The sequence below is a fragment of the Coregonus clupeaformis genome, chromosome 7 (genome assembly GCF_020615455.1).
Source record: "Coregonus clupeaformis isolate EN_2021a chromosome 7, ASM2061545v1, whole genome shotgun sequence".
Taxonomy (NCBI): domain Eukaryota; kingdom Metazoa; phylum Chordata; class Actinopteri; order Salmoniformes; family Salmonidae; genus Coregonus; species Coregonus clupeaformis.
In genome coordinates, this window is record NC_059198.1 from 66,390,688 (window position 1) to 66,418,481 (window position 27,794).

Genomic DNA, 27,794 nt, shown 5'->3' on the forward strand with positions numbered 1-27,794 from the left:
GTTTAACACTTTTTGGGTTACTGCATGATTCCATATTTGTTATTTCATAGTTTTGATGTCTACATTGTAGAAAATAGTAAAAATAAAGAAAAACCCTTGCATGAGTAGGTGTGTCCAAACTTTTGACTGGTACTGTCCATAACCAGCAGTCTAGCTACCGGTATACTCACCACCACTGGGGACCAACAGACTCCAACCACCTATTCCGCATTATAGGGACCTTCAGCAGGGCATGCAAACTTGTTGGCTATGCATCCTGCTGGAAGCATGCATTGCATGGTCAATCCGTATAGGGCTTTTCAGTCTAAAACGTCCGTGATCTTTTGAATGCGTTGGGGGCGATGAAACAACGGATCCCCATTCAATGAAAGGAAGCGAAGTGGGCAGAGGGGCCATTTGCATGTGGAGCTTGGTAAAAGGGGGCTTGATTTGTTGACATAATTGTAATCCAAACCCAACCTTAATTTACTCGTTGTGACACACTGAGGTTCCAAACTTATCCTATTTACACTTTGTAGTAAATTTTGACACTAGAATAAATGTTTCTGACTCATATTGATGCCACATTGGCATAGGGATTAGTTGGTATTTAGGGGCAAAGCTCTTTTTTTGGTGGAGTAGGGGGTCTGAAATGTCATATTCAAACAATTGTTTTTTGTCTGTAAGCCTGTTCCTCTATCAGTGAACGCACAAAAGTAGTAATTTGATAATACACACGGAACACACAATAAGGTCTACTTACTGGTAAATGTCTACCTACAGCCCAAACTGCACACCTTTACAACCTGATGGGAAGTTACGTTTTCTTTCTTTCTCCTGTGAACGACAGTTCTGACCTCCACATGGCCTACCGACAACTGCCATGTGCCGATTTAGGATTATTTTGAAATCAGGAGCTGTCGGAGCTGATGGGACAAGGATGGGGTATCAGCGTCCCCAGAGGTCTTATAAATCTGAGCAGTTTACTGGACGGGAAAAATGGGCCCGCTCTCCATCTCCAAACTCTGCCTAATCCCAGCACTTCCTCTCCTCTGCTCCTCTCCCCCGGCCCACGGTGTAATGCATCTTCTGTAACTAACAGCCGTTGTTTCCCGATTGTCACGCTCCCATCCCTTTCTCCAGGAATGTGAATGTCTGTGTGTGTGCAGGAGGGGATAAGAGGAGGGGCCATTGGTCTCTGCGGCTCAGGGCTTGAGCTCTCTTCTAACCTTGGAGCCATGGACACCGAGGCCAGAGAGAGACAGAGAGAGAGAGAGAGAGGGAGGGAGGGAGGGAGGGAGGGAGAGGGAGGGAGAGGGAGGGAGGGAGGGAGGGAGGAGGGAGGGAGGGAGGGAGGGAGGGAGGGAGGGAGAGAGAGAGAGAGAGAGAGAGAGAGAGAGAGAGAGAGAGAGAGAGAGAGAGAGAGAGAGAGAGAGAGAGAGAGAGAGAGAGAGAGAGAGAGAGAGAGAGAGAGAGAGAGAGAGAGAGAGAGAGAGAGAGAGAGAGAGAGAGAGAGAGAGAGAGAGAGAGAGAGAGAGAGAGAGAGAGAGAGAGAGAGAGGCTGTGAGCTGGCAGAGTATCTGGATAAGCCATTACTTTTCACACCACAAACCTCCTCTCCCCCTCCTCCTCCACCTACCCCTCCTCCGTCCATCCCCAGCTCTGTGATGACTCTGGCAGGCATGGCGCTGTAACTGGGCCCCGTCACGCCTAGCCCCCCTCTCTCCTGGTTGAACAACCACCTCAGCGAAAGAAGAACACGCGGGTGTCAAGTCCTCTCGTGCTGGCAGCGTCCTGTGCCTTTCAACAGCCTTTAGGGCGTTTAATTAAGCATGTCCCTTATCTGCCCAGAGCCTGACAGGCACAGAGCCTCAGGACCTGCAGGGACCACACTGTGTACTGTACTGTAGGCACAACACCACACCATGAGGACTTTCTGCAGGTAACCCTAAATACCATTCTGATGATTTTATGTCAGTTTCTCCCATGTGTTCCCATTATCCTCAATCATTATGTGAGCATGCTACTGTCATCATGTTTGCGTTAAAACAGCAATTATTTCAGATCAGTGTTTTCCAGTTTCTCTGTGCTGGTGGCAGGGTCTCCTGTCTGTGTGGAGTGTAGTCCAGTCAGTATGTTATGTCTACAGAGGGCCTGAGCAGGCTGTCTGACCCCTCAAGAGCCCTGGTGCTTTAGTGGATCACCACAGGTCCCGGCCTCTCTGTCCTTCCAGCCCAGGGGGTGGGGGTGATTCTGGGTGTATGGGGCACCCTGTGACCCTCAGCCTGGGTCGGGTGTCAGGGGCTCGCCCTCTAGGGAACACAACCTGACCCCCTGTCTCGTTTCACATGGGACTCCACTCCAAGGCCACGTTCAGTGCCACCACACTGCCCAGACTGCGTGCGTGTGTATGTGTGTGTGTGTTTGAGAGAGGGAGAGAGAGAGAGATAAAGAGGGCCGTTAATGGGAGACTAAGGCTGAGCGGTGTGAGCGCAGTGGGACTAATTCCACTTTAGTTCAAGTCTAGGGGTAAATACATTGGGAATGAGTCAATCCTGGCGAGCAAAAGTGTGACTAATTGCACAGGGTCAATAACTCCAGGGCTGATTCTGGCTAGTTTCAGACCCAAAAACACCCCAATGTGCTGGTGTGAGCAGGGGAGGGCAGGTCTCTGTGTCTGGAACAAAACAGTCGAGATGAATCAATCATCGGCTCAACATTCTGTTCTGGCTCTATTGTTCAAAAGCCCACTAAAAAGGATTGGTCGGGCGACTCTGGGTGAAGCCGAGTGGACTAAGGAACCATATGAAGAGAGCTACAACAGAAATACCAGCTTTTTCCTGATGGAGGCCAGGGCTCAGCCAGGTCTGTGGGGGCAAATGCTATTCAACCACAGGTGGTTGCTGCCATTTCAGCGCTTATCAAAAAATACTGTGTTCCTTCACAAAAACCAAGGCCAAAATAAGAAAATGCCAACTGCTCTATTGGGCCCGTAAAAAAAGCAAAATCATTGTGAACATTTTCCATGCCTGTGAACATTTTCCATGCCTGTGTTTCAGCAAGCTCCACACAGGTATGATCTGACACGGCTTATCGAATCACAATAGCCTGCTCTGATAGAAGAAAAAAAAAGGACATCTGCTTTGTCTGTTCCACCAAGAAAATAATAATGTTCAGTGCTGTTGTACCCTGGCTGAATAAAGCCTCCCCCTCTCCTCTTCTACATTTTAGTAATTTATCCAGAGCGACTTACAGGAGCAATTAGGGTTAAGTGCATTGCTCAAGGGATTTTTCACCTAGTCATTCAAACCAGCAACCTTTCGATTACTGGCCCAATGCTCTTAACCACTAGGCTACCTGCCGTCCCCTGCTGCTTCTCTCCCTCCCCCTCACCGACAGTCTGATAGCGGCTAGGGAGAGAGCGATAGGGGCTAGGGAGGGAGCGTGGCACAGCCCCTCATTATCACTCCCCAGCCCAAACAGTGGCGTGTCGCTTGGCTAAGCTACATTTCCTCTCCAGCCAACCCAGCATCTGTTTGTGCGTGCTACTGTCCTCTGATCCCTGGCTCTCTGACACCCTGCTCGGCCAATTGTTATTTACTCACCCAGGGCAAAAACCCCAAGGGGGAGGGGGTAGGAGGAAAGAGGGGAGAATGACTAGCCTCTCTCTTCAAAGTAGGCCGCTGATAGAGAAAGTGTGTGTGTGTGCGTTAGGATGATGTGTGTGTTGGAGCGGGAGGGGGGGTAGTAGTGTGATGACAAAATGCATCCTGGACCAACACCTCTATTGTTTGTGTGATTAGTGGAGGCAGAAAGCCAGGTGTACCAGTGTGTAGTACCCCCATGTGCTCCACACTGTACCAGAACAAGGCCTCATCATAAATGACATCATTTGGACAAGACAAAGGTTTTACCTAACAAGTTGAATGATTAAATATCATTAAATATTCTACAAATCTAAAAGTTAATATTCTATAATTCCCATTGCATCCCAATCCCAAAAGGAGTTTACAGCGACTGTATATTACTGTGGGTTTTGTTCTGTTCTGATGTAAACGACCAGGGCCAAATAGGGCCGTAGAGGAGAGGTTAGGGACAGGGATCCAGGAGCAGAGAGTAAACAACAGTAGCGGTGGGGAGTGGGCCTCCCTGCTGGGATGATTATTGGAGTGCTGTAAATAGGCCTTCCCACTGCCTAGAGAAAAATAGCTCAGCTCAACACTGCTCACCTGGGCATCTGCACTGGTTGGAACACACTTTAGAAGGAGGAGGCAGCAGCAGAACAAACATAATTTACGGTTCAGTAAAAAGATTGTACAGAATGTATCATAACCATAGCCTGAAAACAGAGAGGTAGGCGTACACCTTCGGTATATGTTTACCAGCAATATTTAAATCAGGAAAAGCGAGACAGAGACCATATGCCCTTTGCTCTGTTGTGCTTGATAGTCAACAAGCCACAGATGTTACAGCTTCTCCTGCAAATGTGTAAATAAACACCTTGGGCACAGGAATCAAACAATCCCACATGCAGCAGGCCTATATTGGTCCTTCCAAAAGTTAGTATTTTGTATCTGCACAGGCACAATGTTTGTGGCTGTGGTGGTCTTTGTTCATCACCAGACAAAGAACTCCATGGTCGACCCATGTCTGTCTATCTGTTGACCATAGTAGAGACTATATAAAATAAGACAATTTAACTGACTTTTAGGAGCAGCAATGTTCTGATCTCTTGATTAATAAATTGTTCCATCACCAACACTCCTTATGGATAGCTGATAGTTTCCCTGTGAGGGCCTCATGCTGAGGAAATTAAGTTGTGAATGAATAGATGATCAGAGAAATTGTTTTTAATTAACAGAGCCTTGTGCTGTGTGGAACAGGCAAAGCTTTGTCTCATGGATTTGAGCTGTTAACATGTTTCTGCCATTGGATTCGTACTTTGTCACACAGCACCATCTGCTGGTGAAAAGGAAGCAGTTGAAATCAGAGAAAGTGAGGTTCGGTATCAAGAAATCGGCAAAACTAGTATCAACTAGAAACATGTTGCAGACAGAAGAGGACATTAATATTCTTCTCTCCTCCACCTAGTCCTAGAATAAATAACAGACTGAGCACTCAACAAAGGACAAGACAACTTGGTCCATTCGAAATAAATGAAGACTACGATAGGAACAAAAATATAAACGCAACATGCAACAATTTCAACGCGTTTACTGAGTTACAGTTCATATAAGGAAATCAGCCAATTGAAATAAATTCATTAGACCTAATCTATGGATTTCACATGACTGGGCAGGGGCACAGCCATGGGTGTACCTGGGAGGTCATAGGCCCACCCACAGGGGAGCCAGGCCCAGCCAATCAGAATGAGCTTTTCCCCACAAAAGGGCTTTTTAGACAGAAATACACCTCAGTTTCATCAGCTGTTCAGGTGGCTGGTCTCAAGAGCAAAGTGGACAAGATTGAAAACAAGATTCTGCATGTGTTCACAGTAAACCCAGTAGGTGAAGAAGCAGGATGTGGAGGTCCTGGGCTGGCATGATTACACATGGTCTGCGGTTGAGGCCAGTTGGACGTATTGCCAAATTCTCTAAAACAACTTTGGAGGCAGCTTATGGTAGAGAAATTAACATTCAATTATCTGGCAATAGCTCTGGTGGACATTCCTGCAGTCAGCATTCCAACTGCACGCTCCCTCAAAACTTGAGACATCTGTGGCATTGTGTTGTGACAAAAGTGTGCATTTTATAGTGGCCTTTTATTGTCCCCAGCACAAGGTGCACCTGTGTAATGATCATGCTGTTTAATCAGCTTCTTGATATGCCACACCTGTCAGGTGGATGGATTATCTTGGCAAATGAGAAATGCTCACTAACATGGATGTAAACACATTTGTGCACAACATTTTAGAGAAATAAGCTTTTTTTGCGTATGGAAAATTTCTGGGATCTTATATTTAAGCTCATGAAACACGGGACACTTTACATGTTGAGTTTATATTTTGGTGCAGTACATGTCCACTTTGCTTTTGGCAACAGCTGAACAGGCTCACGGTTTTGACAGGTATAATGCTCTGACATTCAAAGGCACAATTCCACTAAAAAAATTAAAAAATATAGTTGTAGCAAAAGCATATAGAGGTCAAATACTCATTGAGGAGCAACAATCTAGGGCTGTAAAGCCAAATGATTAATAATCTGAAATGTATTGGTGCTCTGCAAAGCTGTTGAGCAGGAGAAAATCAACTGAAGCTAGCACAACATACACCTGCTATAATGCTTCTTCACATTTGAGCCACTTCAACAACCCATGTCTAGCCTACCAATTAATGTAATTTATTTGGGTGAAAGACATACAAAATGTACAATGTGAACCCAGAGGATAGCTCTAAACTATTAAAAGGTAGACTCAATAATATGGCATTGCCACGAGTAGCACCATAGACATTGAGGAGCGAGTTGCAAGATCGCCCTCATAGGTCACTATCTGCACGGGTTCGCTTCATGCCGTTCACAGCGTGGTAGCCATGGGACCAAAACAGCTGAGAAGTTGAGCCTCACGCTTCAACGCCCTTAGTTGTTGCGGAAATTGACCCCCTATGCTGTTTACTTTCTGCATCTACGTCCTATCGCAGTGTACCTTTAAAACGCTTGTTTCCAAAGTAGTCATTGATGGTAATTAAATGAAACTATTACATCAAGCAGGTTTAAAGAAACGACAGGCCAGAAATATTTTCTCCCTCAACTTTATTACACAAAAATTTACAGAGAGATTAACGGTAAGACTTCTGGTAGCGGGCACGGGCTCCAGGTCCACCAAACTTCTTGGACTCGCAGCGACGAGGGTCGGCAACCAGCAGGGTCCTATCGTACTGGATCAGGATGTCCTTTATCTCCTTCTTGGAGGCCTCATCCACATCTGGAGGGGAAAAACACATGTCAGGTTAGTTATTGTGAACCATTTTCTTGGCCAAATGGAAATGCATCAGTCATACACCCGCCATCATCCAAAAGGCAGAAAACCCAACATGGCAATATTGCCTCCTGCAAAAATCTGTCCAAAGTAACACTAAAAAATATTGTTATCAGCAGAGGCAATATTCCATTGAAAACAAGATTCTGCATGTGTTCACAGTAAAATTATTGACTCTTACATTTCTGGTAGTATGCGACCAGGGCTTTGGAGATGGACTGACGGATAGCTGCAAGGAGAAGACGACACAGGGTAAGACAAACGGCCATATTCTGTCAAGTACGGTTCATCAGTTTCTACTGGAATGACATGGTTAAATGTAAATAAGTGGAGCAGCTTCCAGTTGTAAAAATTATAATTTACCGTAGATCTGTGCGACATGTCCACCACCCTTCACTCGGACTCTGATGTCAACTCCGGCAAAACGCTCCTTGCCCAGCAACAGCACTGGCTCCAGCAGCTACGACAGACAGAAACATTGTCAACGACGCACAGTCTATATATTCTGCAGACACATGCATCAAGTAAACACAAACATTTAGCTGATTAAGACCCATGTTGAACTTGGGCTTAGTAAACTGATAGCAGCTCAGTAAGAAGCCATGTTACACATGAAATAGTTAGCAACGGTTTCTTAAGGGACAGATTGAAATTTACTGGAGGGGGGCTGGTCCAACTCGAGGCATCATAAAATGCACCAGCCTACCTAGCATAAAAAATATTTTCACATGCCCCTGCCCTTGACAGTAAAATAAATGGAACAACCCCCCACTCATAGAATTAACTCAAAATAATGTTTAGGACCACAAATAACAATTGCAACCCTGTGTTTATAAACGTGGATATCAACTTTGCCACTTCAGCATGCTTTTGTTGCAGTCAATGCCACGCAAGTCTACAGGCCAGAAGGTTGGGTGGGGGTTTGCCAACCACAGACGAGCTCACTCTCCATGCCTGTTTCATTACACTACGATCAGAGCCGGCTGCAGACGATGATCAGCTAGGGGGAAATCAGATTTTCTACATTTTGGAGCCATATTTACAATTATATAAATGCAACATTTTCCACCAACAGGTTTCTGTGCCAATGCACCACACAACCAATAAACAAAGCATACTGACTTTGGGAACTTCAATATCATGGTTTACGTTGTCAACACCACAATAAAGACTGTCAATCTCGACAAACAGAAAATACATCCCTGCCTACCTTGTAGGCTTAGCCAGTATAGAAGGCTTGGCTGTAACAGATGTTGCTTTCAATTAGTCATTTGGGCACTGCACAGTTTGGATTGATTGTGTTTGTTTTTTTACTGACATAAATATCAAACATTTACGTGACCGGGATTGCACAATAAAGATGAGACGTATTTCCTATTTTGTACATAAATACATATACAATTACATAAATACAGACACTACAGAGATGGAGCTGAAAAATGCTCAACCTCCAGATGAGTATTGTTTGGCTGGTAGCTTATTCTTTAGATGTTTGGGCTGCTGGTGAACCATGATGTGCAGGCATAATCAAAGTGACACTGGGCTAGCGTACTAGCTACATTTCCATCGAATTGGCGACAGATGTGAATATTCTCAAATCTTCCTTAAGGAAAATTTGGCACCGTACAACATGCCAGGGAAGATTTTAATTTACTGGACATCCATATGCATTCAGATCCGACCTGGCGCAGCCAGCGTCATCAATAAACGAGGGACATTGGCCAAATGAGAAAACAGCCTATAACAAATTATAAAAACACCATTCCTTGTATTTCGATGTGTAGCATATGCAAAACTTTATATTATAATTTATTTTTAGGCTACTTTCCTAAAACAATAATTGTCCACCTCACAATTCAGCTGTCAGATTTGAGCACTAAATGTATCAGGGCATTGCATGCATAGGCCTATAGGCTTAGGCATCTACTGTATGATATATTAATTAATTAATGGAAGAGAAGCTTAGGCCTAACCCCAGAGTGAGAGATATGCCGGTGGCATACTACAACAGACATGCATTTATTTATGGCAGATGGCTACTGCATCTACGATGGACGCAAAGGAGGCTTATTTGTTAATTTTAAATACGATTTAAATAAATACATAAAGATAAGCATTACATTGTTAGATTATATGAGTAACTCTGGTAGTTGGAGCGCACTGCCTTCATCTCATAGGCCTGCAGTAGCTAAAGCTTAATAATAGCCACACCATACCTTCAAACTTTATTAGGGTGATATCAAAACTCAAGCATATAGGGAAGATATGAGCAGAAGAGCAAATGTAAACCAGGGAAAAAACACACTACCATCCCGTGGCCAAATATTTTTGTCTTCTTTTTATAATACAAAAAACACACAACCCTTCCCAATGCCAAAAAATAAAAAAAGTTTGACAACTCCATTATTTTCGACCAACCCTCCCCCACAGTAAATGTAAATTGTCTTTAAGGACTCACCTTGTACTGGAGAGTGGCTGGCTCAATCATCTCGAGGGGTCTGCCGTTCACTTTGATGAGGCCATTTCCCCTCTTGCAGTGAGCAACAGCGGTGGCTGTTTTCTGCAAAGAGATAATGTTCACTCCCATTAGTTAAGTTTTCTAACTACGTGTTCATTTTTCTATGAAACAGGGGTGGCTAAACAGATGGTCCATAACGTTTAAACATGTCTGAACCATGTTCACCCCCCCCAAAAAATGCATTCAGGTGATTGCTTAGCAACAGAACAGTGTATTATATGCAACAATAGTTAGCCAGCCAATGTATTAATCAAACACTCACGTACATCATGAGGGATGATTGGCCAGTCATGGCAACTACTGTGATTAAAGACGCTAACATCAAACACACACAACTCTAGTTAATGTAATTTTTTCCCACATATTTGGCAACTAAATCAGCGAACTAGCTACCTTACTACACCTAACAATTGGCGTTGATATAGCTGGACAACATGCTTTCCGGCAAAAAATTAGTTAACTGATTAACGTAGTTATTAGCAGGCCGCAACATTTGTAGCCATTCATATCAATATGCCACTGGCTGCAATCAAGGCACGTGTAGATGTTTAACAATAAAGTTGTAAAATCTACGGTCACTTACATTTCCAAATGTAATGGATGATTTTTGGGGGACTAATACATATTTCTGGCCTGGTTGGCTAACAAGGCTGAGCTAGCTAGCTAACGTCACCTAGCCGGCTAGCGTTAGTTTGTTGGGTCAACAACACACGTGGAATAAATTCAGATAGTTAACTCACTTTGCGTCCGAAAACCTGGACAGATTGCAGAGGACCTTTGGCCGGCATGTTTCTGAAACAATTAAATCACAACGATTACCTTCACAAATAATTTATAGATCATATTTTTGCATTTGTAACTGAGCTCACGGGGAACATACCGTCTTCAGCTTTAGTGCCGTACGAAGAGACCGAACGGGTTTCAAACACCGAAAATCAGGGGCAGTGGCACGACAGTTTATGGCCTTGGAATGCATTTACGACAATTGCAGGCAGAGAGGAAGAAGTGATAATCTATGTTGCAACTCTTCTCCACACTTCATTTTTTATTTTGTTGCAACAAATGTATCACGTATTTTGGCAAATTAAGGACAATTATTTTTTATTTGACATGCTTAATTAATTCAGTCATAATTAATTCAGACATAATGTTAATTATTTGGGCCATGAATAAAATGTTGGGGTGCACATTTGTCCTGATAAAAATAAGCACATTTAGAATGTATTGGCAATCTGTGAAATATGTGCACCCAAAAATCTAATTAATGGCCCAAATAATTTACATGATGTCTGAATGAATTAAACATGGTGTGTGAAATATTGTTGAAATGTTGTCAACTGGATGCCTCAATGGCGCTGCCCATGCTGTCACAGACGCTATAATGGCACAGATACAAAGATGAGTCCTCTATCTCTATGGTGTGACTTCATCAGAAACTCATCTATCAATAATAAAGCTAACATATATGCCTGGTTCGAATCCAGGCTCTGTCGCAGCCGGCCGCGACCGGGAGACTCATGGGCGGCGCACAATTGGCCCAGCGTCGTCCAGGGTAGGGGAGGGAATGGCCGGCAGGGATGTAGCTCAGTTGATAGAGCATGGCGTTTGCAACGCCAGGGGTGTGGGTTCGTTTCCCACGGGGGGCCAGTATAAAAAAAGTATATATGTATTCACTAACTGTAAGTCGCTCTGGATAAGAGCGTCTGCTAAATGACGTAAATGTAAATGAAATAAAAAAAACTATATCAATACGGTCTATGACTGAACAGGTCACTACGAACACGTTTTTCACATAGAGGATGAAACAAAGAAACTGTGGATGAACTCTTTGGTTTCCAACTTTCCACACCACAAACGGTTTCCCAAAAGCATCAAGTTCATCCTTAGAACCTTTGTAGGAGCATCGTTAAATCTCCGAGCTGTTTCCCAAAACCATCGTTATTAACATTGCACTTGAAAACGCTCCCAATCTTACACCAGGCACAGACCACTTGTAGAACAGGTAAGTGCATGTTTAGATGCTTTTTTTTGGCCTAAAATAGAATGACATGATTGATCTGGCTCTCTGTGACCGCTGATAACTTCAGAACAAAGTTGCCTACAAATGCAAAGTTGCCGATGTCTTTGCAACTGATACGACTACAAATACAAAGTTGCCAATGTCTTTGCAACTGATACAAAAAAGCGACGTTATGTATAAAGAAATGCTTCAAATGAACAGTAGGCTATAGGCCAGTGTACCATGGTCACTAACCGGGAGGTCACTAACCAGGAGATCTCCAAGGCATTCATTATGGAAGCCTATTCCCGCCAACCAAAAAACATTTATAGTTACATAGGTCAACATTTCGAGATAGTATCCTTAAATGTTTTTATAGTATCTCAATTTCGAGATACTAAGTCAACATCTCGAGACACTAACTCGAAATTTAGAGAAGGTAGAACATACATAAAGGATATACATTTGTGGCAATATCCATCTAGCCATGTTGCAGAGATTAGCACAGTTTGGCAGCCTGCAAACGTGTGGTGAGCTAGCGTTTGCCCCAACACTTTTGATTCGGCTTAATATAAAAACATTGACACAAAGGCGTTAAGTAGGTATCTAAAAATGTTGACCTATGTATCTCGAAATTTCGACTTAGTATCAAATATTTTGTAGATAGTATCGACATACTTAAAAAATATTGGGGCGGGAATGGGCTTCCATATTCCTAGTTTAATCACCAAACATTTCTGTATAAAAACAACAACGTCAGAAGTCAGTACAGTAAGAAGATAGGCAGAAACGGCTTCTCCAATAGAAATCCCCGATCACGCTTGTAGGCGATGTCATGGCAATGTTGGCTAGCTAAGCACCAAGCTAATGCGCAGAAACACGTCATAAGGTCTAGCATTTGTCTCGCGCAGAATGTGCAGGCCGTCAAACACTCTTTCAATATAAAGTAGTTTTTGGCGAAAATGAAAACGTGTCAGTTTGACACTGTGGTAAACCTTGCGTTCCTATGTTATTTTTGTTTGTTTTGTGATGTTGGCGGTAGGTGCACTAGATTCTGTGGCCCTGTCCCCGGGAAGGCAAAAGTGTTCCCATTTTGAACCATTTCATGTGTCTGAAGGTAGAACTCCGCCTACCTGGCAGGCCCAGAGAGCAAATCAAGTGCACCTATAGGCCTAACGCTGGCCAATCAGATAGATCAGATCACGGTGTCTGCGCAGTATAGACTGTAAAAAGAAGCCTCGAATGCACAGCAAAGTTGATACTTTGAGATTTTAAAAACGTTTAAAAACGTGACAAGAGAGAGACTCAAAGAATACAGGAAAGAGCTGCTGTTTTTATGATTAAGTTAATGTTTAAGTTGTTATTGAGCACTGCTAACACTGTTCAAGACTTGTATGAGCCATAAAATTCCCGTTCTCCCCACGTCCACTCACGCTACAACCAGCACTGTAGCTGCAATGAATGAGTGTTTCGATAAGCTTGCATTGTTATTATTAGCGGCTTGTGTCTTTTTTAATATCGAGGACTATTTAACTTTCTCTGGTCATAGGATTAACAGCATTAATTGGTGCATGAGGCAGAAATAATGCAGTACGACTTGATTTTCGCCATTAGCTGAAGGCTGTCCCTTTTTCTCAGCAGATGGAGGGAGAGAGGAGGGACTTTGAGTCGGGTGAGAGGCATCCTCACCGCTGCTCCCTCTCTCCCCTCAGACTGACCATCAGATGCAGGCCATCAGTCCAGTAAAATAAAATATATTATGCTCATTCAACTGTGCCTTAAAAGTAATACAACAAATTATCTATCAGCGTTCGTACGGTCCTGAAATTCCTGGAAAAGTAATGGAATTTTAAAATGTTGTTTTCCAGGCCTGGAAAAGTTTTGGAAAATGATAAAAGTAATGGAAATTAATTAAATAATTTCTGTTAATGTAATTTATTTAGGCACATTTTTTAAATATTTTATCAATCAAATAAAAATCAACATATCTGCCAGGATCGGAATGACACTTTAGCACAGGGATCATCAACTATACTGAACAAAAATATAAATGCAACATGTAAAGTGTTGGTCCCATGTTTCAGAAGCTGAAATAAAAGATCCTAGAACATTTTCATACGCACAAAAAGCAGATTTCTCTCAAATTTTGTGCACAAATCCCCGTTAGTGAGCATTTCTCATTTTCCAAGATAATCCATCCACCTGACAGGTGTGGTATATCAAGAAGCTGATTAAACAGCATGATCATTACACAGGTGTGCCTTGTGCTGCGGACAATAAAAGGCCACTCTAAAATGTGCAGTTTTGTCACACAACACAATGCCACAGATGTCTCAAGTTTTGAGGGAGCGTGCAATTGGCATGCTGATTGCAGGATTTTCCACCAGAGCTGTTGCTCTGTTTATTTCTCTACCATAAGCCGCCTCTAACGTCATTTTAGAGAAGCTGGCAGTACGTCCAACCGGCCTCACAACCGCAGACCACGTGTTACCACGCCAGCCCAGGACCACCACATTGCACAACTGAAGACTTTCTGCACAAACTGTCAGATATGTCTCAGGGAAGCTCATCTGCATGCTCGTCGTCCTCACCAGGATCTTGACCTGACTGCAGTTCGTCGTCGTAACCGACATCAGTGGGCAAATGCTAATCTTCAATGGCCACTGGCACACTGGAGAAGTGTGCTCTTTGTGGATGAAACTCGTCGTGTGGGCGAGCGGTTTGCTGGTGTCAACGTTGTGAACAGCGTACCCAATGCTGGCGGTGGGGGTATGGGCATTCATAAGCTTCGGACAACGAACACAATTGCATTTTATCTATGGCAATTTGAATGCACAGAGATACCGTGATGAGATCCTGAAGCCCATTGTCGTGCCATTCATCCGCCGCCATCAGCTCATGTTTCAGCATGATAATGCACGGCCCCATGTTGCAAGGATCTGTACACAATTCATGGAAGCTGAACATTTCCCAGTTCTTCCATGGCCTGCATACTAACTAGACATGTCACCCATTGAGAATGTTTGGGATGCGCTGGATCAACGTGTACGACAGTGTGTTCCAGTTCCCGCCAATATCCAGCCATTGAAGAGGATTGGGACAACATTCTACAGGCCACAATCAACAGCTTGATCAACTCTATTCAAAGGAGATGTGTTGCGCTGCATGAGGCAAATGGTGGTCACACCAAATACTGACTGATTTTCTGAACCACACCCCTACCTTATTTTTTAAGGTATCTGTGACCAACAGATGCATATCTGTATTCCCAGTCATGTGAAATCCATAGATTAGTACCTAATTCATTTATTTCAATTGACTGATTTCCTTATATGAACTGTAACTCAGTAAAATCTTTGACATTTTTGTTCAGCGCGCAGGCCAATTGTACATGCTTTGCAAGAAGAACGATTTCCCTAATAATCCTGTTTATATGGACACATATAAAATCAGGCTACCTGGTGGGACTTTGATAAATGCTGAAAATCTGCAATCAAAATAAAGATTATATCACAGCGACCATGTTATTTTTGTGAAGGTCATTTGATTCTTGAGTTTGGACATAAAGTTTGTATGTGAAAACAATTTCTAAGATGCATACTTTAAATTTTTCCGAACTGACTTCACTCGCGCAAAAGAGGTAAGCTGGTGCTATCATATGCGCAGATCCAATACACTGCTGGAACTCCAATTAAGGTGTTTACAGTGCTTTCGGAGAGTATTCAGACCCCTTGACTTTCTCCACATTTTGTTACATTACAGCCTTCTTCTAAAACGGATTAAATTGTGTTTTCCCCTCATCAATCTACACACAATACCCCATAATGACAAAGCAAAAACAGGTTTGTAGAAATGTTTGGCACTTTTATAAAAAACAGAAATATGACATTTACATAAGTATTCAGATCCTTTACTCAGTACTTTGTTGAAACACATTTGACAGAGATTACAACCTCGAGTCTTCTTGGGTATGATGCTACAAGCTTGGAACACTTGTATTTGGGGAGTTTCTCCCATTCTTCTCTGCAGATCCTCTACGGCTCTGTACGGTTGGATGGGGAGCGTCGCTGCACAGCTATTTTCAGGTCTCTCCAGAGATGTTAGATCGGGTTCAAGTCCGGGCTCTGGCTGGGCCACTCAAGGACATTCAGAGACTTGTCCCGAAGCCACTCCTGCGTTGTCTTGGCTGTGTGCTTAGGGTTGTTGTCCTGTTAGAAGGTGAACTTGAGCGCTCTGGAGCAGGTTTTCATCAAGGATCTCTCTGTACTTTGCTCCGTTCATCTTTCCCTCGATCCTGGCTAGTCTCCTAGTCCCTGCCGCTGAAAAAACATCCAGACAGCATGATGTTGCCACCACCATACTTCACCATAGGGATGGTGCCAGGTTTCCTCCAGACGTGACACTTGACATTCAGGCCAAAGAGTTCCATCTTGGTTTCATCAGAACAGAGAATCTTGTTTCTCATGGTCTGAGAGTCCTTTAGGTGCCTTTTGGTAAACTCCAAGCGGGTTGTCATGTGCCTTTTACTGAGGGGTGGCTTCCATCTGGCCACTCTACCATAAAGGCCTGATTGGTGGAGTGCTGCAGAGATTGTTGTCCTTGTGGAAGGTTCTCCCATCTCCACAGAGGAACTCTGGAGCTCTGTCAGAGTGACCATCAGGTTCTTTGTGACCTCCCTGACCAAGGCCCTTCTCCCCCGATTGCTCAGTTTGGCCGGGTGGCCAGCTCTAGGAAGCGTCTTGGTGGTTCTAAACGTCTTCCATTTAAGAATGATGGAGGCCACTGTGTTCTTGGGGACCTTCAATGCTGCAGACATTTTTTGGCACCCTTCCCCAGATCTGTGCCTCAACACAGTCCTGTCTCGGAGCTCTACGGACAATTCCTTCGACCTCATGGCTTGTTTTTTTCTCTGACATGCACTGTCAACTGTGGGACATTATATAGACAGGTGTGTGACTTTCCAAATCATGTCAACAATTGCATTTACCACAGGTGGACTCCAATCAAGTTGTAGAAACATCTCAAGGATGATCAATGGAAACAGGATGCACCTGAACTCAATTTCGAGTCTCATAGCAAAGGGTCTGAATACTTATGTAAATAAGGTATTTCTGTTTTTAAATTTTAATACATTTGCTAAAATTTCTAAAATCCTGTTTTTGCTTTGTCATTATGGGGTGTTGTGTGTAGATTGTTGAGGAAAAAAATTAATGTAATCTATTTTAGAATAAGGCTGTAACGTAACAAAATGTGGGAAAAGGGAAGGGTCTGAATACTTTCCGAATGCACTGTACATGTCCTAATAATTGGAAAGATTACTCAGAAATCTAGGCGTATGCTTACTTTGATTATGACCCTACGCCGATTCAAGATAATTAGAGTAAGGTGTTTACATGACTAATGATAAACTCAGCCTATTGTCATAATCAGTTGAACATTTAACTATTAGTCTGCATGTTAACATTCTCAGTATCTGGCTAATAATGGGGGCCTCAAGGAAAAAAATCTGTAGGCGTGTTATGCCAGGGCCGATTTCTTGTCCCTTTCCGCCCCTTGACCCATATTTAGGTTACTGGTGTTGTAATATTGGCCCTTGGTCTACATCTCAGCCTTGTTTCATTCCAATTTTGCTTATGCATAGGCCTAAACGTAGTTTTTTCCCCCCAGATTAGAATGTTTACTTGAAGTTGTCATACACGAGATAGCCTACCAATGAAGAATCAAACATATTTGTGGGTTCTGGTGGGCATCTTTCTCATGCTGACTCAGACTGGAGTTGGTGAGTGTTGGAGCGATGCAAAGCAAACCCAAAACAGTTGTTCTCCACAATATCAAGAAGAGTCTGAGAATTTGCTCTCTTATGCGTCTTGCTAAGTCATGGCAGCCCAACAGTGACTCAGGGACAACACGCAGACTTGACCTGTGAGCTCATAGAGACAGACGAGGAGCTCATCCAGATCTCATGGCAGAAGAGTACCAGGGGTTACCGTGCCAACCACACCTTCTTCATCATCACCCCTACCTATGGTCCATCACATGTCAAAGGGCGGGGGGACAGGGTGGGCTTCATTGGGAACACCACAGCACTGGTGGGCTCTATCCGACTGGGAGATGTGTCCCTGACTGATGAGGGCGTCTACACCTGCATCTTCACTGTGTTCCCCAGTGGGCCAAACATGACAGAGATCCACCTCAATGTCCAAAGTAAGAGGTTATTTATGATGTGTTTCCCCAATGGAATGAGTAGTTTGATACAATTATGTTAACAGTGTTCTTTACCTGCTTTCAAAGGGTTAGATTTTAAAGTGTATATATAGACATACATTCATATTAAGTCAATGTGTTTATTGTGTTTTTTCCCAATAGTTCCTCCTGTGATTTCGGTTGCTGTGGAGACTCCACCCGTGGTTGCTGAGGGGCAGGAGAGCATCTTGGCCACATGCACAGCGGCTAATGCCAAGCCCCCTGCAGAGGAACAGTGGAGCATGGCCAGTGCAAGACAACCACTGAGTCTGACAACCTCAACCATCACTGCACCTAACCCAGACGACACCACCACGGTGAGGGTCCATCTGAAGGGAGAGCCCTCCAGAGTCATGCACCAACAGGAGGTTCAGTGCCTGGTAAACTACACCACTCTGAGCCAGCAGAGGGTCATTCCCTACAAGCTAGATGTACACTGTGAGTATTCTCAATGACAACAGCCACAGTGTTTTTACTCAATATTAGACACAACAGTAACAGTACATAAATATTGTGGTACAACTTTTTGCCAATTCTACAGATCCATCAAATTCGGTCAAATTCATCCTTCATGAGAGCGCACCCCAGGTACTGGCGTTTCAGTGTGTAGTAGATGCCAACCCCACTCCAACAGAGTTCACATGGAAGAGGTCAGTTGTTCACATTCTTGTTAATGATGAGTATTTAATTTCCCCCAACCCATTTTCTAAGAATCATTGTCTACGTCTATATTTTGCTATGTGTCTACATTTGTCTTATAGACTGAATAGATCAAATCTCAGCGAGACTGGGGGCTTGTTGGAGTTAGAGAAGGTGGGCTCTGACTTCAGTGGTCTGTACAGCTGTGAGGTGTCCAACCCATACGGAGCAGCATCTGGTTTCCTGTATGTGCATAAAGGTAATGATGTATGTAGCCATCTTGACATTGAATTAATTAATTTGAGTCGTACATTCTGCAGAACTTGAACATACACTGACTGCACAAAACATTAGGAACACCTCCCTAATATTGAGTTGCACCCCATTTTACCTCGACTAGCCGGTGCCCCCGCACATTGACTCTGTACCGGTACCCCCCTGTATATAGCCTCCCTACTGCTATTTTATTTTACTGCTGCTCTTTAGCTATTTGCTTTTCTTTTTTCTTTTTCTTAATTAACACTTTTTTATTTTACATTTTTCTTTAAAAAACTGCAATGTTGGTTAAGGGCTTGTAAGTAAGCATTTCACTGTAATGTCTACACCTGTTGTATTCGGGCGCATGTGGCAAATAAAATTTGATTTGATTTTTCCCTCAGAAAAGCCTCAATTTGTCAGGGCATGGACTCTACACTGTGTCGAAAGCATTCCACAGGGATGCTGGCTCATGTTGACTCCAATGTTTCCCACAGTTGTGTCAAGTTGGCTGGATGTCCTTTGGGTGGTGGACCATTCTTGGTGCACATGGGAAACTGTTGAGCGTGAAAAACCCAGCAGCGTTGCAGTTCTTGACACACTCAAACCGGTGCGCCTGGCAGCTACTACCATATCCCGTTTTAAAGTCACTTAAATCTTTTGTCTTGCCTATTCACCCTCTGAATGGCACACATACACAATCCATGTCCCAATTGTCTCAAGGCTTAGACATCCTTCTTTAACCTGTCTCCTCCCCTTCATCTACACTGATTTTAAGTGGATTTAACAAGTGACATCAATAAGGGATCATAGCTTTCACCTGGTTAGTCTATGTAATGGAAAGAGCAGGTGTTCCTAATGTTTTGTACACTCAGTGTATATCCCCAGCTCTGTTTTCAACACAAAGTTATGTTCCATTATTGTTACTTATAATATTTAAGAAAGGGTAGATTGTTGGAAAGTAAAGGTTCTGTTTTTCCTATTTGCAGTTGATCAGCGCTCCATTGCACCAGTAGCCTTGTGGATTTTCCTCCCCCTCCTCCTCCTCTGCGTTGTAGTTGTCTCTCTGGCTATTATTTTCCAGAGGACCCCTGAGAGAGAGGTAACATTGTACAACTTCAGGACAAACAGTGTACACACACCTGTATTGACAAGTATCATTATGTGCTGCTGCTGTGTCTAAAATTATATTTACAGTGCCTTCAGAAAGTATTCACACCTCTTGACTTGTTCCACATTTTGTTGTTAAAGTCTGAATTTAAAATTGATTAAATTGAGATTTAAAAAAAAGCAGACATTGAATATCCCTTTGAGCATCGTGGTTATTAATTACACTTTGGATGGATGGTGTATGAATACACCCAGTCACTACAAAGGTACGGGCGTCCTTCCTAACTCAGTTGCCAGAGAGGAAGGACACTGCTCAGGGATTTCACCATGAGGCCAATCGTGACTTTAAAACAGTTACAGTTTAATTGCTGTGATGGGAGACAAATGAGGATGGATCAACAACATTTTTGTTACTCCACAATACTAATCTAATTGACAGAGTGAAAAGAAAGCCTGCACAGAATAAAATATTCCAAAACATGCATCCTGTTTGCAACAAGGCACTAAAGTAATACTACAAAAATACAAAGTGTTATGTTTGGGTCAAATCCAATACAACACATTACTGAGTATCACTCTCCATATTTTCAAGCATAGTAGTGGCTGCATCATGTTATGGGTATGCTTGTAATTGTTAAGGACTGGGGAGTTAAAATGAAAATGAAAATGGTTGTCTAGCAATGATCAACAGCCAATTTGACAGAGCTTGAAGAATTTGGAAACAAATGATGGGCAAATGAACCCATAAAGACTCACAGCTGTTATCGCTGCCAAAGGTGCTTCTACAAAGTATTGACTCAGGGGTGTGAATACTTATTTAAATGAGCTATTTCTGTATTTCATTTTCAATAGATTTGCAAAAATGCCTGCTAATATGTTTTCACTTTGTCATAATGGGGTATTGTGTATAGATGGGTGATACAAAAATCTATTTAATCCATTTTGAATTCAGGCTGTAACAAAATGTGGAATAAGTCAAGGGGTATGAATACTTTCTGAAGGCACTATGTATTTTTTGCAGAGCCATGGCACTGCCGTATTTGATACACTGCCGATTTTGCAGGTTTTCCTACTTACAAAGCATGTAGAGGTCTGTAATTTTTATCACAGTGTATGATTTTTAAGTAATTAATTTGCATTTTATTGTATGACATAAGTATTTGATACATCAGAAAAGCAGAACTTAATATTTGGTACAGAAACCTTTGTTTGCAATTACAGAGATCATACATTTCCTGTAGGTCTTGAACAGGTTTGCACACACTGCAGCAGGGATTTTGGCCCACTCCTCCATACAGACCTTCTCCAGATCCTTCAGGTTTCGGGGCTGTCGCTGGGCAATACAGACTTTCAGCTCCCTCCAAAGATTTTCTATTGGGTTCAGGTCTGGAGACTGGCTAGGCCACTCCAGGACCTTGAGATGCTTCTTACGGAGCCACTCCTTAGTTGCCCTGGCTGTGTGTTTCGGGTCGTTGTCATGCTGGAAGACCCAGCCACGACCCATCTTCAATGCTCTTACTGAGGGAAGGAGGTTGTTGGCCAAGATCTCGCGATACATGGCCCCATCCATCCTCCCCTCAATACGGTGCAGTCATCCTGTCCCCTTTGCAGAAAAGCATCCCCAAAGAATGATGTTTCCACCTCCATGCTTCACGGTTGGGATGGTGTTCTTGGGGTTATACTCATCCTTCTTCTTCCTCCAAACAGGGCGAGTGGAGTTTAGACCAAAAAGCTATATTTTTGTCTCATCAGACCAAATGACCTTCTCCCATTCCTCCTCTGGATCATCCAGATGGTCATTGGCAAACTTCAGACGGGCCTGGACATGCGCTGGCTTGAGCAGGGGGACCTTGCGTGCGCTTTAAACTGAAATCTGTGTTGCACAGGATGCTTGTTCTGATGCTATTGCTATTTTAATATGAGGCTCCGTACTGGCCTTAATAATTATGTGACTCTTAGTTGTAGGTACTGGCTGGCAATCTTCAGGGGTGAGTCTTAGGCTGTGGAGTGCAGGGACACTTTCGAAATCCTTCCATTCTCTGTCGCCAAGTCCAAGCCCTGTACTCTGACATTTTGCTGTCCCCTTTTGTAGAAAAGGCTACATATTCACTAAGAGGAGCAATCTCCCACGGCACAATGGTTTATTGGAATTCCCAGTGTTCATGGTGGACACCCGTGGACAACGCACAGCACCAGTCTGTCCCTGTCAATTATCCCATACCACATTTGTCCTTTTGCACTCCTAATTCAAAAGCTGGATATTTCAGTGCTGAACACTATATATTATATTGTTGCCGTCAGTGCCCGAGATGTAAACATTGAGAAAGCAATTACTTTGTAATCCACTCAATGCTGAAAGCTGCCGTCTTCCATTGTAAGAATGTTTTAATTACATTCCGAAGTGGAGACGGGGCAGTGTTTAGGAATTGTTCTTGTTGGAAGTTGTATTTTTAGGGCCCAGCTTTCCTTGACTGGTGTTTTTGTCAGCACTCAAGGATGATCAGTTGAAAGCTTGCGCTCAAATAGTATTTACTATGGGAGGGTAGTCTTTGGCTGGCAAAATGGAAGATGTTTATTACATTTCTTTCAGAGTGCATTTCATTGACAGTGGTCAAGCATTTCTTTATAGTTTTGTTATTTATTTAAATTTATTTTAAGGGCAAATTGATACAATAAATGAGGATTAGCAGTGTGTCGATGTTAGGGGTGTATCGATTCGTTTTAACAACGATTCAATTTGTATCACGATTTGTGGTTGTCGATACGATTCAAGGACGATATTGGTTCATTTAGAACGATACGATCCGAAACGATTCAGTGACTTGAAATCGATTCAGTAACCTTTTAGCCAAAAATTCAACCAGTGTGACTGAAATAAATACCTGGATACTGGACAGTGCAGGTGAAGTTTCCTAGATTCCTGTTTCTTGTAAGGACCGCAATGGTGGCTTGATAATTTCTCGCTCGTCGGCTTCTCCTCTGTCGTCCGCCATGCTATGTTTTGTTGTCTTGGCGCCTTTGCGCTGCTGCTGGCGCGATGACGTCACGGATAGGCAGACTGAATCGAGTAATGTTTAAAGCCTTTATCATTAAAAGTGCTAAGAAAAAACATCCATATAAAGTCTGACGTGCTTAAATCCAATGGGTTATTTCCTAGTATCGATACAATCGATTTATTACATTTTAAAACGATGTTAGATCGATATATGTTGTCCAAAAGGCCAACTCGCCGAGCACAGATCGATGTAGTTGGATCATAGGAATATAAATCGATACATCGATGTAGTAGATGGATCGTTACACCCCTAGTCGATGTACAAAGACAGAGATACTAATTTGAGGTGTCAATTATCAAAGTGAACATATTTCAAATACAGTGAGGGGAAAAAAGTATTTGATCCCCTGCTGATTTTGTACATTTGCCCACTGACAAAGAAATGATCAGTCTATAATTTTAATGGTAGGTTTATTTGAACAGTGAGAGACAGAATAACAACAACAAAATCCAGAAAAACGCATGTCAAAAATGTTATAAATTGATTTGCATTTTAATGAGGGAAATAAGTATTTGACCCCCTCTCAATCAGAAAGATTTCTGGCTCCCAGGTGTCTTTTATACAGGTAACGAGCTGAGATTAGGAGCACACTCTTAAAGGGAGTGCTCCTAATCTCGGCTTGTTACCTGTATAAAAGACACCTGTCCACAGAAGCGATCAATCAATCAGATTCCAAACTCTCCACCATGGCCAAGACCAAAGAGCTCTCCAAGGATGTCAGGGACAAGATTGTAGACCTACACAAGGCTGGAATGGGCTACAAGACCATCGCCAAGCAGCTTGGTGAGAAGGTGACAACAGTTGGTGTGATTATTCGCAAATGGAAGAAACACAAAAGAACTGTCAATCTCCCTCGGCCTGGGGCTCCATGCAAGATCTCACCTCATGGAGTTGCAATGATCATGAGAACGGTGAGGAATCAGCCCAGAAGTACACGGGAGGATCTTGTCAATGATCTCAAGGCAGCTGGGACCATAGTCACCAAGAAAGCAATTGGTAACACACTACGCCGTGAAGGACTGAAATCCTGCTGCGCCCGCAAGGTCCCCCTGCTCAAGAAAGCACATATACAGGGCCGTCTGAAGTTTGCCAATGAACATCTGAATGATTCAGAGGAGAACTGGGTGAAAGTGTTGTGGTCAGATGAGACCAAAATCGAGCTCTTTGGCATCAACTCAACTCGCCGTGTTTGGAGGAGGAGGAATGCTGCCTATGACCCCAAGAACACCATCCCCACCGTCAAAGATGGAGGTGGAAACATTATGCTTTGGGGGAGTTTTTCTGCTAAGGGGACAGGACAACTTCACCGCATCAAAGGGACGATGGACGGGGCCATGTACCGTCAAATCTTGGGTGAGAACCTCCTTCCCTCAGCCAGGGCATTGAAAATGGGTCGTGGATGGGTATTCCAGCATGACAATGACCCAAAACACACGGCCAAGGCAACAAAGGAGTGGCTCAAGAAGAAGCACATTAAGGTCCTGGAGTGGCCTAGCCAGTCTCCAGACCTTAATCCCATAGAAAATCTGTGGAGGGAGCTGAAGGTTCGAGTTGCCAAACGTCAGCCTCGAAACCTTAATGACTTGGAGAAGATCTGCAAAGAGGAGTGGGACAAAATCCCTCCTGAGATGTGTGCAAACCTGGTGGCCAACTACAAGAAACGTCTGACCTCTGTGATTGCCAACAAGGGTTTTGCCACCAAGTACTAAGTCATGTTTTGCAGAGGGATCAAATACTTATTTCCCTCATTAAAATGCAAATCAATTTATAACATTTTTGACGTGTTTTTCTGGATTTTTGTTGTTGTTATTCTGTCTCTCACTGTTCAAATAAACCTACCATTAAAATTATAGACTGATCATGTCTTTGTCAGTGGGCAAACGTACAAAATCAGCAGGGGATCAAATACTTATTTCCCTCACTGTAGTTGTAGGAAGGACTTAAATCTTCAGGGAATTTGAAAAGATTATACACAGCTTTGGTGTTCTTGCAAAGGGTATTTTATATATTGTGATGATGTGCTTTGCTCTTGGATGTGCTCACCTGTAAGCTCTGTAAGTCATAGTGGAAAATGAGTTTCTAGATGAATGTACTTCAGTCAAGATGAGGTGGTTATGACATAATGTCATAAGTGAGGTGCCCCAATTACGATGTCTGGTGTTCGGATTCTAACAATGAAGTACTACTTTAACTGGCAACAAGCTTTTCAATGGTCTATCTTTGGTGCATGACCCATATATGTGCTTGATGACAGCTTTGCACACTCTTGGCATTCTCTCAACCAGCTTCATGAGGTAGTCACCTGGAATGCATTTCAAGTAACAGGTGTGCCTTGTTAAAAGTTCATTTGTGGAATTTCTTTCCTTCTTAATGCCTTTGAGCCAATCAGTTGTGTTGTGACAAGGTAGGGGTGGTATACAGAAGATAGCCCTACTTGGTAAAATACCAAGTCCATATTATGGCAAGAATAGCTCAAATAAGCAAAGAGAAACGACAGTACATCATTATTTAAGACATGAAGGTCAGTCAATCTGGAAAATTTCAATAACTTTAAAAGTTTCTTCAAGTGCAGTCGCAAAAAAACATCAAGCGCAATGATGAAACTGGCTCTCATGAGGACCGCCACAGGAAAGGAAGACCCAGAGTTACCTCTGCTGCAGAGGATACGTTCATTAGAGTTACCAGCCTCAGAAATTGCAGCCCAAATAAATGCTTCACAGAGTTCAAGTAACAGACACATCTCAACATCAACTGTTCAGAGGAGACTGCGTGAATCAGGCCTTCATGGACGAATTGCTGCAAAGAAACCACTACTAAAGGACACTAATAATAAGAAGAGACTTGCTTGGGCCAAGAAACACGAGCAATACCATTAGACCGGTGGAAATCTGTTATTTCGTCTGATGAGTCCAAATTTGAGATTTTTGGTTCCAATCGCCGTGACTTTGTGAGACGCAGAGTAGGTGAACGGATGATCTCCGCATGTGTGGTTCCCACCGTGAAGCATGGAAGAGGAGGTGTGATGGTGTGGGGGTGCTTTGCTGGTGACACTGTCGGTGATTTATTTAGAATTAAAGGCACACTTAACCAGCATCATTTGTTTTTACTACAGGACAATGACCCAACACACCTCCAGACTGTGTAAGGGCTATTTTACCAAGAAGGAGAGTGATGGAGTGCTGCATCAGATGACCTGGCCTCCACAATCCCCCGACCTCAAGCCAATTGAGATGGTTTTGGATGAGTTGGACCGCAGAGTGAAGAAAAAGCAGCCAACAAGTGCTCAGCATATGTGGGAACTCCTTCAAGACTGTTGGGAAAGCATTCCAGGTGAAGCTGGTTGCCAAGAGTGTGCAAAGCTGTCATCAAGGCAAAGGGTGGCTACTTTGAATAATATTAAATATATTAGTATTTGTTTAACACTTTTTTTGGTTACTACATGATTCCATATGTGTTATTTCATAGTTTTGATGTCTTCACTATTATTCTACAATGTAGAAAATAGTAAAAATAAAGAAAAACCCTTGAATGAGTAGGTATGTCCAAACTTTTGACTGGTACTGTATATTTATTGATATAGTGACTTAATTATATGTTTATTGATATAGTGACCATTCATTATATATTTATTGATATAGTGACCATTCATTATACATTTATTTATATAGTGACCATTCCACCATTAAACTATTATTCTTCACTCTTCTAAACTCAAATTAGGACACTTAATCTCTTAGATTATTTGATCACTGTGACTTTTTTTATGGGTGTACTTACCATGTACTTCTTCTCCATCTTGATGACCAAGTGTATAAATAACCCCATAGTATATGAGTAAGAACTTCACTTGATGCCTACAACAATCATGCTGTGAGCATGACGCATACATTTGATTGTGGGCTTGAAGGAGAGCACAGGTTTGAGTGGCACCTGAGTGCATCTGTTGTGCGTTTTGAAATAGGGCACTCCGATTGTCCTTAGAAAGGAATGATGGGGAGAGTCTGGGGGGGTTCAGGGGAGGGGTCAGACATCTCTGCTAGACAGTGGGGTTTGGTCACATGATCAGGGTAAACCTTTTAAAGAGCCCAAGCAGCCGGGCCGGAAAGTTCACTTCACTTCGCCTCTTGACTGTTGGGGTACCAGCTGGTCTCTGTGTGTGTGTCTCTCTGCTGGTCTTTCTTCCTTGACTTCAGAGGCAGGCTTAACATCATGTCTGACACAGAGGATATTGTGGAGGAATACGAGCAGGAGAAGGAGGAGGAGGAGGAGCTGAATGAGGAGGAGGAAGTAGAGGAGGCACCTGAGGTGGAAGAGGAGGCTGAAGAATAGCAGGAGGAGGATGAGGAGGAGAGGGAACACGTGGAGGGGAGCGAGGGGGAGACCAAGCCACGGACCAAGTACATTACCAACATCGCTCCTCCCAAGCTGCCCGACGGCGAGAAGGTAGACTTTGATGACCTCCACTGCAAGAGGCTGGAGAAGGACTTCAATGACCTGCAGAGCCTGATCGAGATGCACTTCTCCAGCCGCCAGAAAGAGGAGGAGGAGCTGGTGGCCCTCCGCAGCCGCATCGAGTGCCGCCGTGCCGAGCAGCAGCGTGTGCGCGCTGAGCAGAACATTGAGCGCCAGGCCCGTCTTGCTGAGGAGCGGACCCGCCGGGAAGAGGAGGCCAAGCTCCGCGCCGAGGAGGATGCCAGGAAGAAGAAGGTCTTCTCCAACAAGGCGTTCGGCGGCTACATACAGAAGGGGGACATGAAGAAGGGCAAGCTAAATGTTTGAATGCTGTTAATACAGTTTTGATTGATTCTAATAAAATGTGTGAATGTTAGGTGCAATTCTGGTCATTATTCTACCCAAGGATGCTTTGTAGCTGGTTAGGTAAATTCCTCTCTTTCTACTGTGAGGGTTACTGAAACAGTCATATGCAAGACGTCTTGCCAAAGGATAATGTACTACATTGCAAAATGTTTTTTTTTTTACATTAACATACACCTCATGAATGTTTATTTGTTTGTCTTGG

General features: G+C 43.2%; 2 protein-coding genes, 1 long non-coding RNA gene and 1 pseudogene across 3 annotated transcripts; 3 read left to right on the plus strand and 1 right to left on the minus strand.

Annotated features, from left to right (window-relative positions):
• Positions 1 to 6,711: 6,711 nt before the first annotated feature.
• Positions 6,712 to 10,407, minus strand: LOC123491255 (40S ribosomal protein S16). Its single transcript, XM_045221501.1, has 6 exons — positions 10,353 to 10,407; positions 10,213 to 10,264; positions 9,413 to 9,514; positions 7,318 to 7,414; positions 7,136 to 7,183; positions 6,712 to 6,900 (listed from the first exon to the last, which is right to left on the minus strand). The coding sequence occupies exons 2-6, from the start codon at positions 10,258 to 10,260 to the stop codon at positions 6,755 to 6,757; spliced, it is 441 nt and encodes a 146-aa protein (XP_045077436.1). The 5' UTR covers positions 10,261 to 10,264; positions 10,353 to 10,407; the 3' UTR covers positions 6,712 to 6,754.
• A 2,026-nt stretch (positions 10,408 to 12,433) lies between these two features.
• Positions 12,434 to 18,169, plus strand: LOC123491283 (nectin-1-like). Its single transcript, XM_045221565.1, has 4 exons — positions 12,434 to 12,460; positions 15,501 to 15,520; positions 17,347 to 17,675; positions 17,838 to 18,169. Exons 1-4 carry the CDS (start codon positions 12,434 to 12,436, stop codon positions 18,167 to 18,169), a joined length of 708 nt encoding a protein of 235 aa, XP_045077500.1.
• A 98-nt stretch (positions 18,170 to 18,267) lies between these two features.
• LOC123491334 lies at positions 18,268 to 19,671 on the plus strand. Its single transcript, XR_006661286.1, has 3 exons — positions 18,268 to 18,364; positions 18,476 to 18,612; positions 19,598 to 19,671. It is a non-coding gene; the product is annotated as an uncharacterized LOC123491334 (long non-coding RNA).
• A 7,312-nt stretch (positions 19,672 to 26,983) lies between these two features.
• Positions 26,984 to 27,553, plus strand: LOC123491284 (annotated as a pseudogene).
• The last annotated feature ends 241 nt before the right edge of the window (positions 27,554 to 27,794 follow it).

What these genes read in the sequence shown, in the direction of transcription:
- LOC123491283 (XM_045221565.1), top strand. Translation starts at nt 12,434, where the DNA reads ATGAAAACGTGTCAGTTTGACACTGTG. An exon ending in CGTGTCAGTTTGACACTGTG is followed by an intron (nt 12,461 to 15,500) that starts GTAAACCTTGCG and finishes TCTTCTCTGCAG; the next exon opens with ATCCTCTACGGCTCTGTACG. An exon ending in ATCCTCTACGGCTCTGTACG is followed by an intron (nt 15,521 to 17,346) that starts GTTGGATGGGGA and finishes CGTCTTGCTAAG; the next exon opens with TCATGGCAGCCCAACAGTGA.
- LOC123491255 (XM_045221501.1), bottom strand. Translation starts at nt 10,260, where the DNA reads ATGCCGGCCAAAGGTCCTCTGCAATCTGTCCAGGTTTTCGGACGCAAA. An exon ending in TCCAGGTTTTCGGACGCAAA is followed by an intron (nt 9,515 to 10,212) that starts GTGAGTTAACTA and finishes ATCTCTTTGCAG; the next exon opens with AAAACAGCCACCGCTGTTGC. An exon ending in CAGCCACTCTCCAGTACAAG is followed by an intron (nt 7,415 to 9,412) that starts GTGAGTCCTTAA and finishes TGTCTGTCGTAG; the next exon opens with CTGCTGGAGCCAGTGCTGTT.